This window comes from Phyllostomus hastatus, unplaced genomic scaffold (genome assembly GCF_019186645.2).
Source record: "Phyllostomus hastatus isolate PE091 unplaced genomic scaffold, TTU_PhHast_1.1 phas_scaffold_46, whole genome shotgun sequence".
NCBI lineage: Eukaryota > Metazoa > Chordata > Mammalia > Chiroptera > Phyllostomidae > Phyllostomus > Phyllostomus hastatus.
Window position 1 is genome coordinate 14,895,067 of NW_025334032.1, and position 13,270 is coordinate 14,908,336.

At 36.4% G+C, this 13,270-nt stretch overlaps 1 protein-coding gene across 3 annotated transcripts in view; it reads left to right on the forward strand.

Moving 5' to 3' along the window:
* MYO16 (myosin XVI) overlaps positions 1-13,270 on the forward strand; it is a 627,599-nt gene that overhangs the window by 187,280 nt on the left and 427,049 nt on the right. For all 3 annotated transcript variants that reach the window (XM_045821913.1, XM_045821912.1, XM_045821911.1), the window contains exon 3: positions 6,500-6,570. In XM_045821913.1, the coding sequence (XP_045677869.1) occupies positions 6,500-6,570 (71 nt within the window). The remainder of the gene's footprint in view (positions 1-6,499; positions 6,571-13,270) is intronic.

The window sequence follows — 13,270 nt, forward strand, 5'->3', positions numbered from 1 at the left end:
TTGGAAAAACAGGGCAAAGAACTCCCATATGTTTACCTTTCAACCAGGTTTACAGATTGCTAACCATTCACTGTTTATTATTGTCTTTCCTTCTCTCTAGAGAATGCTTTTTGAAGGGCTTATAACTAGGACAAAACATAGAACCCATGGTTATGCTTGGTTTACTCTTTCTTTTCTCTCTTGATTTTAAATGTGAAATATGTGTGTATATGGACCCACCATCATCATGAGAATTATGTGAGAGCAGTGGATTGTTATATAATCAAATGTCCATACCAGCTCATGTGTTTGCCAAAGCACTTACTTTTATGATGTTATCAAGTTAATATGACCATTGTGCTGTATATCAACATAGATAACTTGAGTGAAAATAAATGGTGATTACCAGGTGGACTATATAATTTGCTTATTGTTGTTGGTGGTGGGGACATTCAGTAGGGACAGCTGCCTATTCTATTAAAGCTCCTTTTCAAAAATTCTATGATGTATTTCAACCCTAATTTTTTTTTAACCCAATAGCTGACATTTATAGACTGAATGTTTCTTTTTAATTTTTAAAAAGATTTTATTTATTTATTTTTATAGAGAGGAGGAAGGGAGAAAGAGAGAGAAACATCAATGTGTGGTTGACTCTCGTGCACCCCCAGCTGGGGACCTGGCCCACAACCCAGGCATATGCCCTGACTGGGAACTGAACCTGCAGCACTTTGGTTCACAGCCTGGCACTCAATCTATTGAGCCACACCAGCTATGGCTGAACGTTTCTTTTTAAATATCAAATAGTCTCGATGGAGTTCTGTGGTAGCTTGACAAAGAAGCCACAAATATAAAATAAATGCTGAATCAGTTCCTAGCAGTTACACTATAAAAGGAATCCTAAACTCCATTATTCTGTTTGGTACCCAGATGGCTGTTTTTCCTTAGGCTGTTTTCTTGCAGATTTTATTGTAAGAGAAGACTCAGCGTAGAGGTGCCACTTTATTTGTCTGGTCATTTGAATCATGTGATTACAAGGTTGCAATGAACCCATACCTTTTTGGAGGAAGTATTATAACCTAATCCCACAAAGTTAGTAATTATAGGGCCATTAAAATGGATCTAGATTTCTGTATTGTTTCAGAGCTTAAGGGTCACCTTCCACTGTCATGTGATATGAGAGGTAAAATGTCCTACTGCTTTTCTTGGTGAAATGTCCTTGTGCTTTTCTCCACAATCTTTGGAGTCATATTGCCTACACTTGAGTTGTAGATCCACCATGCTACCCAATGGCTTGGGACATCACATAATCTATCACAGCATTAGTTTCCTTATTAGTAAAACAGTGACAATTATGGTATCTATACTGTGAGTTGAAAAAATTAAAGTAATTATTATATTTAAAGTGCTTAATGTCAGACTCTAAGTGCATATAAAAGTGCTGTGTGTGTTAGTTTTATAAGGATGCGCCCCTCTTCTTTTTCAAAATTCTTTCTTATAAATGAGTTACTATGCCAGCTGCATTTTCTTCATTGTATCTTTATATCTAGGTACCTTATGATGTCAAGTTTTTAACCCTTAACAGAGGCATAGAGTTTAGCTCACTCTATGTTGTTTCTTTATCTTAATCATTGATTTTGTCTTTTTAATTTTTTTTATTTTTTATTGTAATTTGCCTTGCCATTTATGCCCCCTATACTCTCTTCTACCTTCACCCACTCCCTTTCCCCCACATTCACTGCACTGTTGAGGTCCCTATTGAGGTATCCAGGGTCAAGCCAGTCAGTATTCATTCAGTCCTTCAGTGTTCTGATTTGGTTCTTGTTAATATAAACAGCTCTTTCAGAAAATAGCCTTTATTCCTAAGAAAAAGAAATTGCTCAATTTTTTCTCTATAGACTGATGTCTGGCCAGATGAAGGAAGGGCTGTCTCTATCACTGTGCAAAATGGACATTATGGAGTTCTTAAGTGTAGTGTCCTCATTCTTGAGCATTCTTGGGCAATGTTTCTTCTCCATCTCAGACCTGCTCCCTGTAGTGTCTTGGAGCTTAGCTTACCCTACATTCCCTCAGAGCCAATTATTAAAATTTCAGGAATTTGTGAGTTGGTTGTGAAATAGCTAAACTAAGCCTGCCTAAAATCTAAGTATATAAACTTACAACTAAGTGTACTTTATTAAAAACAAAAGTAATAAATACTCCATATTTATCACTTCTTAATTAGTTCACCATATTTTCCTCTCATTTATGCTCTTGAAGTTATTTATGTTTCTTGTGTCTATGTGGTGGAAATGTCACATAATTGTGAGGTAGGTCACATCTTTTCCTAAGTATGGGTTTAGCAACATCACATTGGTAGCTTAAAATCAAACATGGTGACAGAATTACACGACAGAAACTGACAACTGCTACAAATCAGGGCTTGATTTATTGTCTTACGGATTGTTTAGAATTGATGAAATGATGGAGTAAATATTAATGATGCAGGCTATATTTTCCAATGTGTCAGCAGCCATGATGGTATGAACAGCACAAAAATGTGATGAAATATGATTATATTCATCAAAAACTGTTGTCTGATTCAGCAAAGATGTTGCTCACGTCATTGATATATGAGTAATGTTCTGATATACTTCATTGATTCACTTCCATCTTACTCAGGACTCAACAAACTTTTTCTCTGAAGGGCTCAATAGTAAATGTCTTAAACTTCAGGGGCCATGTAAGTTCTGTATTGCACATTCTTCTTGAATGTTTTGTTTTGTTTTTTACTGCTCTTTTACTTCATATGCACCCTTTAAAAATGTAAAAGTCATTCTTCATTCAAAGCTGTATCAAAACAGGCTGGATTTGGCCTGCTGCCTGTGTCCATAGTTTGTGACACCTGGTTCCTACACATTAATGTCAGAGAAAATATCAACCAAACATCAAGGTCACATTTATTAATTATAACCATAGATTGCCTATGGATCCAAGAGTTCAGTAAAAATTATTAGAAGCATTCTGTGAGAATCAATTGGCTGTGCAGAATGTATAATAATTATGTATTTAATTAACATCTATAAATATGGACTACATGGCCATTATATTAATAACTTGTATAATAAATTCGTAAATACATATTTGTCTATCCATCTATCCCTTTATCCATCCATCTCTCTAGACATCTAGACATCTAGATCTTCATCTCAATCTGTCATTGAACATTCTCAACAGACTTCTGTGATCCATCCTGCTTCTGTGGAGATTGCCATCAATGTTCTCTACTTTATAAACTGGATTCTCTGTATGTAATGACTCAGCCCCACTGTGGCTGTTAGTGCTGCCTTAGACCTTCCCTCTACAATGTGGTTCCGATTCCAATTATGGCGCAGGCTGGTTAATTCATTCTTTATCCTCAGCAATAAAATCATACGTGCTTACTGCAACCACCCCTCCAGACTGAACCTGAAACTCCACTCAGAATTTAAACAGAAAGTGAGAGCAAGAGACCATCTCTAGTCTTTGAGGTGCCCCCTCTCTCTTTTTTTTCTTAAAAGAAATGTCTTTAGCCCTAGCTGATGTAGCTCAGTGGGTTGAACATCAGCCTGCAAATCAAAGGGTCACTGGTTTGATTCCCAGTCTAGGACACATGCCTGTGTTTCAGGCCAGGTCCCCAGTAAGGGGAGCACAAGAAGCAACCACACATTGATATTTCTCTCCCTCTCTTTCTTCCTTCCTTCCCCTCTCTAAAATAAATAAATAAAATCTTAAAAAAATAAATGTCTTTAATTTATTGGGGTAACATATTTAATAAAATTATATAGGTTTTAAGTGTACAATTGTATAATACATCACCTGTATATTGTATTGGGTGTTCACCACTTCAAATCAAATTTCCTTTCATCACCATTGTGGTGCCCTCTTACTGTCTTAATTAGCTGTAACATAAATACTGTAGACTAGGGGGCTTACACAACAAACATTTATTTCTCAGCATTTTGGAGTCTGGGAAGTCTGAGATCAAGTCTCCAGCAGATTTGCCCCCTGGTGAAGACAGCTTCCTGATTTACAGATAGCTGTCCTTTTAGTCTGTCCTCACATGGCTCAGAGAGTGAGCTCTGTACTATTCATCTCCTTAGAAGGGTACTAATACCATCTAGGCAGCTTCACTCATGATCTCCCATATTACCACTAAATTACCTCCTCAAAGATGATCTTCCTGAATCCCTGATATTGGGGATTAGGTTTCCACATATGAATTTTAAGGGGGACAGGTTCAGCCTCTAGTGCTTCTCTAATGAATCTTTCACTCTTTTCTTCAAATCCTGTGATCCTCCTGGGTGCCCACAAGAAGACTTCCAAATCCTGTAGCATGATGTACAATACTCTCCACAATGTGTTCCTTCAAGCCATTCACAATTTTCCACTCCTACGGGATTATTCAGTTCTCTGTCCTCATCATTTTTCCATTTCTCTGTGTGTTATACTGTCCACTCCCTTTTCTAGCTTGATACATTGCACACTCATCCTTCAAGTGAATTTTGCTAAATTTACAAGGATTCTATCCTATACTTAAATTCAACACTTAATAGTCAAAGGATTTTGAGGAAATTTAGAATAAACTTAAGATACTGATGTTATGATACTTTATTGTGGGTTTTTATGATTTATAGTAATTATACTAGTAGAAATCATTTAATGCTAATCATTTAATACCCCAACTGCTAGGAGGCATGATAAGCATTCAATATATGTTGCCTGGTTTAATTCTCACAATACCCCTATGACATGAGTCCAACAATTGTCCATTATTTTACTGACAGTAAACTGAGGCATAGAGAAGTGCAGTAGCCAGACCTCACACTTATATCTGTTTAACTCAAGGCCAGTGTATCACTGATTCATATTATGTGTAATTCACTATATATGTGCATACTGGATTATATGTAAAAATCTGATGGCATTTTACTGTTTAACTTAGGGGTTCCCAATCCCCCAGCCATGAACTGGTACTGGTCTGTGGTCTGTTAGGAACCAGGCTGTACAGCAGGAAATGAGTGGCAGGTAAGTCAGCAAAACTTTGCTCACATTACCACCTGAGCTGCACCTCCTGTACCGAGCCCTCATCCATGGAAAAATTGTCTTCCATGAAACCAGTCTCTGGTGCCAAAAAGGTTGGAAACCACTGGACCTAACTAATACAATATAATCTGTCTCATTCTGTATTTGTAGTGAAATCACACTTGTACAAGTGCTTTACTATAAAGACTATAAAGCATTGTGTTGATATTAATTAATTCAAGAGGAATAATTTTGTTTGCTAAAAGATGTTAGGGTAAGAATGCTGTATCTTCTCAGGAAACCATTGGTAAACATATTTAATGAACATTATATTTTCTAGAATGGATTTTTAAAAGTTAAAGGTGAAAAGTATGTGAGGGAAGAAGAAGTGCATTCATTTATCTTATGTGTAGAGAGAGGTGGGGAAAGGGAGTGAGAAAGAGCATCTGCAAACCACACAACAGGGCCGTTATCATAAACTGTGAAGAAAAGAAAGGCAAAGGTCTTGTGGTGTGTGTTATGAGCCACTGAGTCAGCTCTGACTCACAGTGACTCCTGGCGACCCAATGAATGAGTGACTTCAAAATGTCCTGTCCTCCAAAGCCTTGATCAACTCAGGGACTCAAGCTTATGGCTTCTTTTATGGAGTCAATTCATGTCACATTTGGTCTTCCTCTTCTTGCCGCCTTCTATTTTTTTCCAGCACTATTATCTTTTCCAAAGAACTCTGCCTTTTCATGATATGCCTGAGAAAGGTCAGGTTTTTACCTCCAATGATACCTCAGGCTTAGTTTGCTCTAGGACCCACTTAATCATTTTTCTGGTTGTCTGGCATATTCTTAGAGCTCTCTACTCCAACACAATTTCAAGTGGATCCATTTTTTTTCTATCAGCCTTGTTATCTGTCCAACTTTCACATCAATACATAGTAATTGGCAACATAAGGGTGTGGGTGACCTTAACCTTGGTCTCTAATGACACATCTTTGCTCTTGGTGATCTTTCCCAATTCTTCTATTGCTGCCATTTCAAGTCTCAGCTTTCCCTTGATTCTTGTCTATAATCTTCATTTGAATTGATGGCTGAAATAAGTGGAACAAAATCTTTAACCCTTTCAATATCTTCAACATCTGTGTTAAAGTTTTGTATTGTTTTTTTTATTTTTGTCTGCTTGATGTTCATATGCAGTCCTGCTTGGCACTTTCTTCTTTTACTTTAATCAGAAATTATTTCAAATCATTGCTATTTTCTTCCAGTAAGATGGCATCAACAGCATGTCTTAAGTTATTGCTATTTCTCCCAAGGCCTTACCTTCTAAGCACCTTGCTTTCCTGGACTTTTCTAATGGCAGGGAAGGAAGATACCCAGTCAGTGAGTGGATGCAGTATGTGGTATCAGGTTACAGTTGATTCTGTGATTTTTAGTTGAGGGTGTAGAAGAAAGGTGTGATGTAACTTCTTCCTCCTCTTTCCTTCTTTCAGTGCTTCGTCTGTTGAAGGAAGGGGCGAACCCCCACACTTCCGTTTCCTCAGGAGGTTCCTTGCTCCATCTGGTAAGAACTCTGATGACCAATACAAGCATGGGTGACCCAAGGACAAGGAGACTCAAACATGGAGTCAAAACTTAGTAGCAAAATGTACATCTGACAGATCATTAGAAAAATGATGTTCCAAATTTACAGTTTTAGATAATTAATCAATATTTATTCATTACTTGCATTACAGTTTACTGTAAATAATCTTCAGCAAATGGAATTAGAGTCTCTGCCCAAAGAAGATGCATATGTAAATGAATAGTATTCAACAAACAAGCAAGAGAATATTGTCTTAATTATAGATTATTAGTCAATCATTCTTTTACATTTGTAAGTTGTCTTTATTGCTCCAATGAACTTTATTATACTCTGCGTGTAGCCCAGATCATATAAATGTAAATAAACTTATTTACGTTCCTTTGGAAACAAAACAGAAGATTAAATTGATAAGGCAGATGGGAAACACTTTATTAATTCTTGATCCAATGCAAATATATTGCATTTTTATACTGTTAGACATAGGTTGTGAGTCTAAGACGAAGGGGGAAGATAGACCTAAAATATGTTTAAGAAAACCTGGTGATGACTGAAGGAACATGGGCTTATTGCTGAGTCTTCTTTTCCTGGGGTTACTGAGTAAATAAAAACAAATGAAAAATTGCAGGTTGCCAGAGAGACAAAATTACAGGGTTTCAAAATGACTTAAATATTGAAAAAGGCAATTTAGCCATCTAAAATGTCACATGTGAGTAGGTTGCTCTGCACTTTGCTCTGCCTTTTAGATGTTCCACATCGTGAAGCCTCCTGCTTTATCAGCACCAAAGTGCTAATTATATATTCTTAGATCAATGTCTCTGAGAAAAAGGCATCATGTGTTTGTGTGGGGTATCAAGGATAAGCTGTGGAAACTGTTGGGATTTCCCAGAGTTTTGTTTATTTAACTTAATTATTATTCATTGGGTACCTGACTCTAAAGGTAGATTTCTCTTAGAAGTGCCACAATAATTTTTATGTTGGAGAGTAACAACTCCCACCATATTACATTACAGATAAGTATTTGAGAAACAAGTTTTAATATTTCTGCCATGTAAAAGTTATAGCTATAGCTATATGCTTTTAACAAATATATCTAAATTTGTCTGTTTACCCTTTGCTAAATAACTTGTATATCAAATGTAAAGCAGGTATCTAGTGCTATTATGGACAGAAAAGATATCATGTCAGTAACAATATCAACAACCAGGAATTTAGTCTCATGAGGGCAATATAGATGGAAACTCAGATTTAATTCTTTAAAATAGTATGATATTTATGGAGTCGGATACAGAATCACATAAGCTTTGCTAAAATGCTATCTGGGGTTTTATGTTACTGCCTTTAATAAATGGGCTATTCAGGAGTTCCTGATGGTAACAATACCTTCTCAATTGGAGTGTGAAGGCCAATTCTTTTCATTCTGTCTTTTGACAACAGCAGGCCATAGTAAAGCTTAAGTGGAATGCATTAGACATACAAATATTCTTTCTTTTACCTAGCAGGTTCTAGGTTTAACATAAAGACTGATTTAAGCAATGGAATTGCATGCAGCTATTAAAAATATTAAGCTAAATGGATAAGGGTAACAAAAGTAAAAATAACAGGGACTACATCAAACTAACCAGTTTCTGCACAGTAAAGGAAACCATTAACAAAAGGAAAAGACAGCCTACTGAATGGGAGAAGTTATTCACACATGATATATCTGATAAGGACTTAATATAAATATATGTAAGGTACTCACAGAACTCAATATAGAAAAACACATTTAAAAATGTGCAGAGGATCTAAATAGACATTCCTCCAAAAAAGTATAGATGGACAGTAGACATGAAAAGATGGTCAACATCACTAATCATCAGGGAAATGCAAATTCAAACCAGAATGAAATAACACCTCATACCTGTCAGAGTAGCTATCACAAAAGAGTCTACAAATAAAAGGTTTGGGTAAAGATGCAGAGAAAAGGGAGCTCTGATGCACTGCTGGGGAGATTGTAAATTGATGCAGCCACAATGGAAAACAGTATGGAGATTCCTCAAAAAATTAAAATTAGAACTGCCATACAAGACAGCAATTCTCACTTCAGGGTATTTATCTGAAGGAAGCAAAACCACTAATTGAAAGGATATATGCAGCTGTATGTTCATTAAAGCATTATTTACAATAGCCAAGACATAGAAGCAACCTAGGTTTCCATTAGTAATATACAATAATATTACTCAGCTATAAAAAAGAATGAAATTTTGCCATTTGCGAAAACAGGGATGGACCCAGAAGGTTTTATGTTAGGAGAAATAAGTTAGAGAAAGACAAATACTATACAGTTTCCCTTATGTGTGGAACCTATAAAAACAAAACAAACAAATCAACAACAAAACAGAAACAGAACCCACAGATACAGATAATAAACTTATAGTTGTCAGAGGGGAGAGAGTTGGGGGATGGGTGAAAAAGTGGGGCACACTCCAGTTATAAAATACATCACAGGTATGTAGAGTACAGCATAGGGAATATGACAATAATATTGTTACAACTGCATGGTGACAGATGGTTAGTAGACTTACTGTGGTATCATACTGTAAGGTATATAAATATCAAATCACTATGCTGTACAACTGAAACTAATCAATATAGTATCCCAACCGTACTTGTAGGTTAGGTATTAGTACATATAGTATGATAAGATCAATAGATGAAGAAGGAATGTAAATACACATGCACACACATATACATATATATGTATATATACATAGTCTGTCCAAAAGGTATCCAGCCATGTAATATGAAAAACAGAGACATTTATCAAAGAAGATACAAGATACAAAAAACACTGTACATAGGACAATGATGCCTCAGTCCCCTTCAAAGCAGGCACCTTGAGACCTCATGCAGTTCTCCCAATCACCATCAGCTGCCCTGTTGTATTTTCCTGGATCTCATTGATGGTCTGAAATCTCTTCCCTTTCAAAGGTGATTTTATTTTCAGAAAAGCCAAAAATCTCAGGGTGCCAAATCTGGGCTATAGGGTGGTTGAATCACCTGGGTGATTTGATGTTTTACCAGAAAACTCTGCACAAGCTATGATGCATAAGCAGGTGTGTTGTTGTGATGAAGCTGCCGATCACCAGTTGCCTGTAGCTGCAGCCTTCTGAATCATCTGAGTGGTTTCTGCAGAGGAATGTTCACACTTAATGCAAAATATTTATTTTGCATTATATTATTTATTTGATGCAGATTTGTTGCTCTACTTGCTCATTCATTTTGAATGTGATGGCCACACAGTACACATGCTCACTCAATGGCATCTACCACTCCCATTGACTAGTACCGTGAAGTTGTCATTGTTCACAAATGTGCATTCCAGTCCATTCTCCTTGGCTGCCATGTCACATTGATGTTGTGCAAACCCTTCTTGTTATAGTAACAATAGTAACAATGGCTGGACTTTTTCTGGACAGTCTCTATATATATATTGAGAAAGAGAGAGAGAGAGAGAGAGAGAGAGAGAGAGAGAGAGAGAGAGGGAGAGGGAGGGAGAGCACGCTTCTTTTTCACCAGCAGAGAAAATCTTAAACACTAGACAAAAATTTTTAACAGTGACTCAGGTTGGGGGAAGGTGACAAGGTCTTTCATTTTTACTCTTTTCCTTTTACATAATGCTTGAACATTTTAAATAATAAGCATTTGAGTTTCATATAATAAAAATTAATACAAAAATAGTTAAGACTGTACTGGGAGCTTAGATTCTAAATGATTTAATTACTTTTCTACTCATAAGAAAATCAAATCTGGTGTTCTTAACAGGGCTGATCTTGGGCTTCATTCAGTATTTTTCTAATGTTCTGGAGCTATGAGAAGCAGAGATAATTTTTAGGTTATCTACAGTAGAGGGAGTTCAACAATATAATACCTTTAAAATCGAGAAGTAAATATTTTATTTTGAAAAAGAGGCATAATACTAGGACTCTACAGAAAATGTCTAAATAAAGATCATTATAAAAACAGTCTAGGTGTTAACAAAAAAAGTTACTATGTGGAAGTTGTCCACACTTCGCCCTGCTCACTCCCATCAGAACACTGGGTGTCAACCATGTAACTCTACCCTCCTTTGCTTTCCCAGAAGAGAAAGGGCAAAAGCTATAAGGGTAACTACCAGTGAAAAAATTAATTATAGCAGAGGAAAATACACTTTCTGCAGTGGCCAGTCCTGGGGAATTTATTGAAAGATGGGGCAGAGGGCAATCCATACAGGACAGTGCAACAGGAAGCAGAGAGGCAAATAGAAGAGTGAAAGGGAAGCAAAGGGATGATGCTAATGAGAGAGAGATACTCATGTGGATTTGAGGGAACCTGGGAGGCAGGTTGAGTAAGAGGCTGTCAGTTCAGGGCTGGCTTCCTGGTTAGGTGGTCTGTGTGGTCACCAAGGGCTTTGTGCTTAGAAGAGCTATTGCTTGGTTTCATGATCTGCTGTCACCAATTTGAAATGTGTAATGATTTTTGCATAAGGGGCCCCATGTTTTCATTTTATACTAGGTCCCACAAATTATGTTGCTAGTCCTGCTTGTCACTTTGTGAGGTGGAGGATAGTGACAGGAGGAGCTGGGAGATATAGGTCCAGACTGAAGGTAGGGATAACTGGTAGTGGCAGAGCTCTGTTGAGGGTGCTAGAGTAGCTGTTTAGCCATATACTTGATGCTATAAAGTGCCACCAGAAATTGGCTGAAGTGATAAAGAACAACCAAAATTGGGATGAATGTATGTTAGCCTGAAGAAAATTCTTTTAAGGGAGAATTGGGTTTACTATCTAACAATAATATTGTAAGAATATTGTCACAGGAATGTTCAGCCATCATAATCTTTCAGACAAGTGTGATTAGGGGGCATTATTGCTGTCAAATTATTATTCATAATCCTCTGAAATGTGAATCTAAAAATGACATTACTTGAGAGGGGCTGATATCACTTTCAACACTGTATCTAATTAACTCTTTCTTGGTAAAAGACACTGAAAAGCCAAACCATGGGTATCTTTGAATTGTAAATGTAGATTCCTGAGGCGCAGGTTGATGATTACTTGATGGGCACAGAAGGAGAAAGTTACATTTTTATTGATTATTCAGTGAGCTATCAAAAAGATAATGAGTGGAATAGAAATTACTTTCATATGCATTTCCTAAAAGAAATTAGATTCAGGCCCCAAATTCAAAAGAAATTTATTGAAATTTCTTACTCTGGTCCTCACTGTATCAGTGATTGTACCCAGACTTGCAAGTACAGTGGATGGGGTCACAGTTCCTACCATCATGGCCTGCTAGGAGTGACCATTTGCTATTGTTGCTTATGATGTGGAACATCTGATAGCTAAAGATCTTAGTTCAAAACTGAAACTAATCTCTCAAACTCTGTATGTTTGACATTTCCCCAGGTGCTCTCATACATCCCAATGCTAACGCATGCTCATATCTTCTTCCATATGGAATTTACACCATAATTTTGCATTTGCTTAGTGTATCTTCTTAAGATTATCAGGTAATAAGAAGGATATGAATATTCTTCAATGACTATGTATTATGATTGTGAATCACAATTCCTACATTTTTGGGGTAAAGTATCAGTTTAAAGTTTTTGCCTAATTTTTAAAAATTGGGTTGTCTTCTAATTCCTACTTTTTAAGATAATTAAATAATAAAAACATAAATGGCTCTGGCTGGTGTGGCTCAGTGGATTAAGCATCAGCCTGTGAATCAAAAGGTTGCAAGTTCAGTTCCCAATCAGGGCACATGTCTGGGTTGCAGACCAGGTCCCCAGTAGGGGGCACACAAGAGGCAACCACACATTGATGTTTCTCTCCTTCTCTTTCTTCCTCCCTTCCCCTCTGTCTAAAATAAATAAATAAAATCTATTAAAAAATATAAAAGTATCTATGTAGTTCTCATTTCCATGCTATTAATCAGTGCAGTGTCAGTTTGTTTGAAGTTTTCCCACAGCTCACTGATGAACTCTTTGTTCATTTATTTAAAGTCATTTTTCTCTCCGTGTTTTATTATGTATAATTAATATTACTGTCTTCAAGTTCACTAATCTCATATTGGCAATATCTAGTCTGTTGTTAAGTCCATCTCATAGCACATTTTTCATTTTGGTCACCATATTTTTTATTTCTAGAAATAAAATTTGAGCCTTTTACATGATTTCCATATGTCTAATTACTATGTTCAGTAGTTCTCCTAGCTTTTTAAACATATGGAATATAATTATAATAATAGTTTTAAAGCTTATATTTGCCAATTCTAACAAGCATATCCCTTTTGAGTTGGTTTTATTGATAACTTTTTCTTCTTATTGTGTTTCCCATTTTCTTGCTTTTTGTCTGTGTATACGGTAATTTTTTTCTTGGATGTAAATCACAGACAATTCTGCCTTGTTGGGTACTGAATATTTTTGTTTTCTGTTAATAATCTTGAGCTTTGTTTTGAGGACAGTTAAGTTATTTGGAAACAGTATGATCCTTTAGACATTGAATTTAATATTTTTTAGGTGGAACAGAGCAGTGTTTAGTTTAAGGATATTTTCCCACCCTGGCTACAAGAAACATCTGATACTCTACCCAATGCCCCATAAGTTATAAAGTTTACAATCTGACTAGTGGAAATAGGCACTACTTCTGGAAGTTTATGGG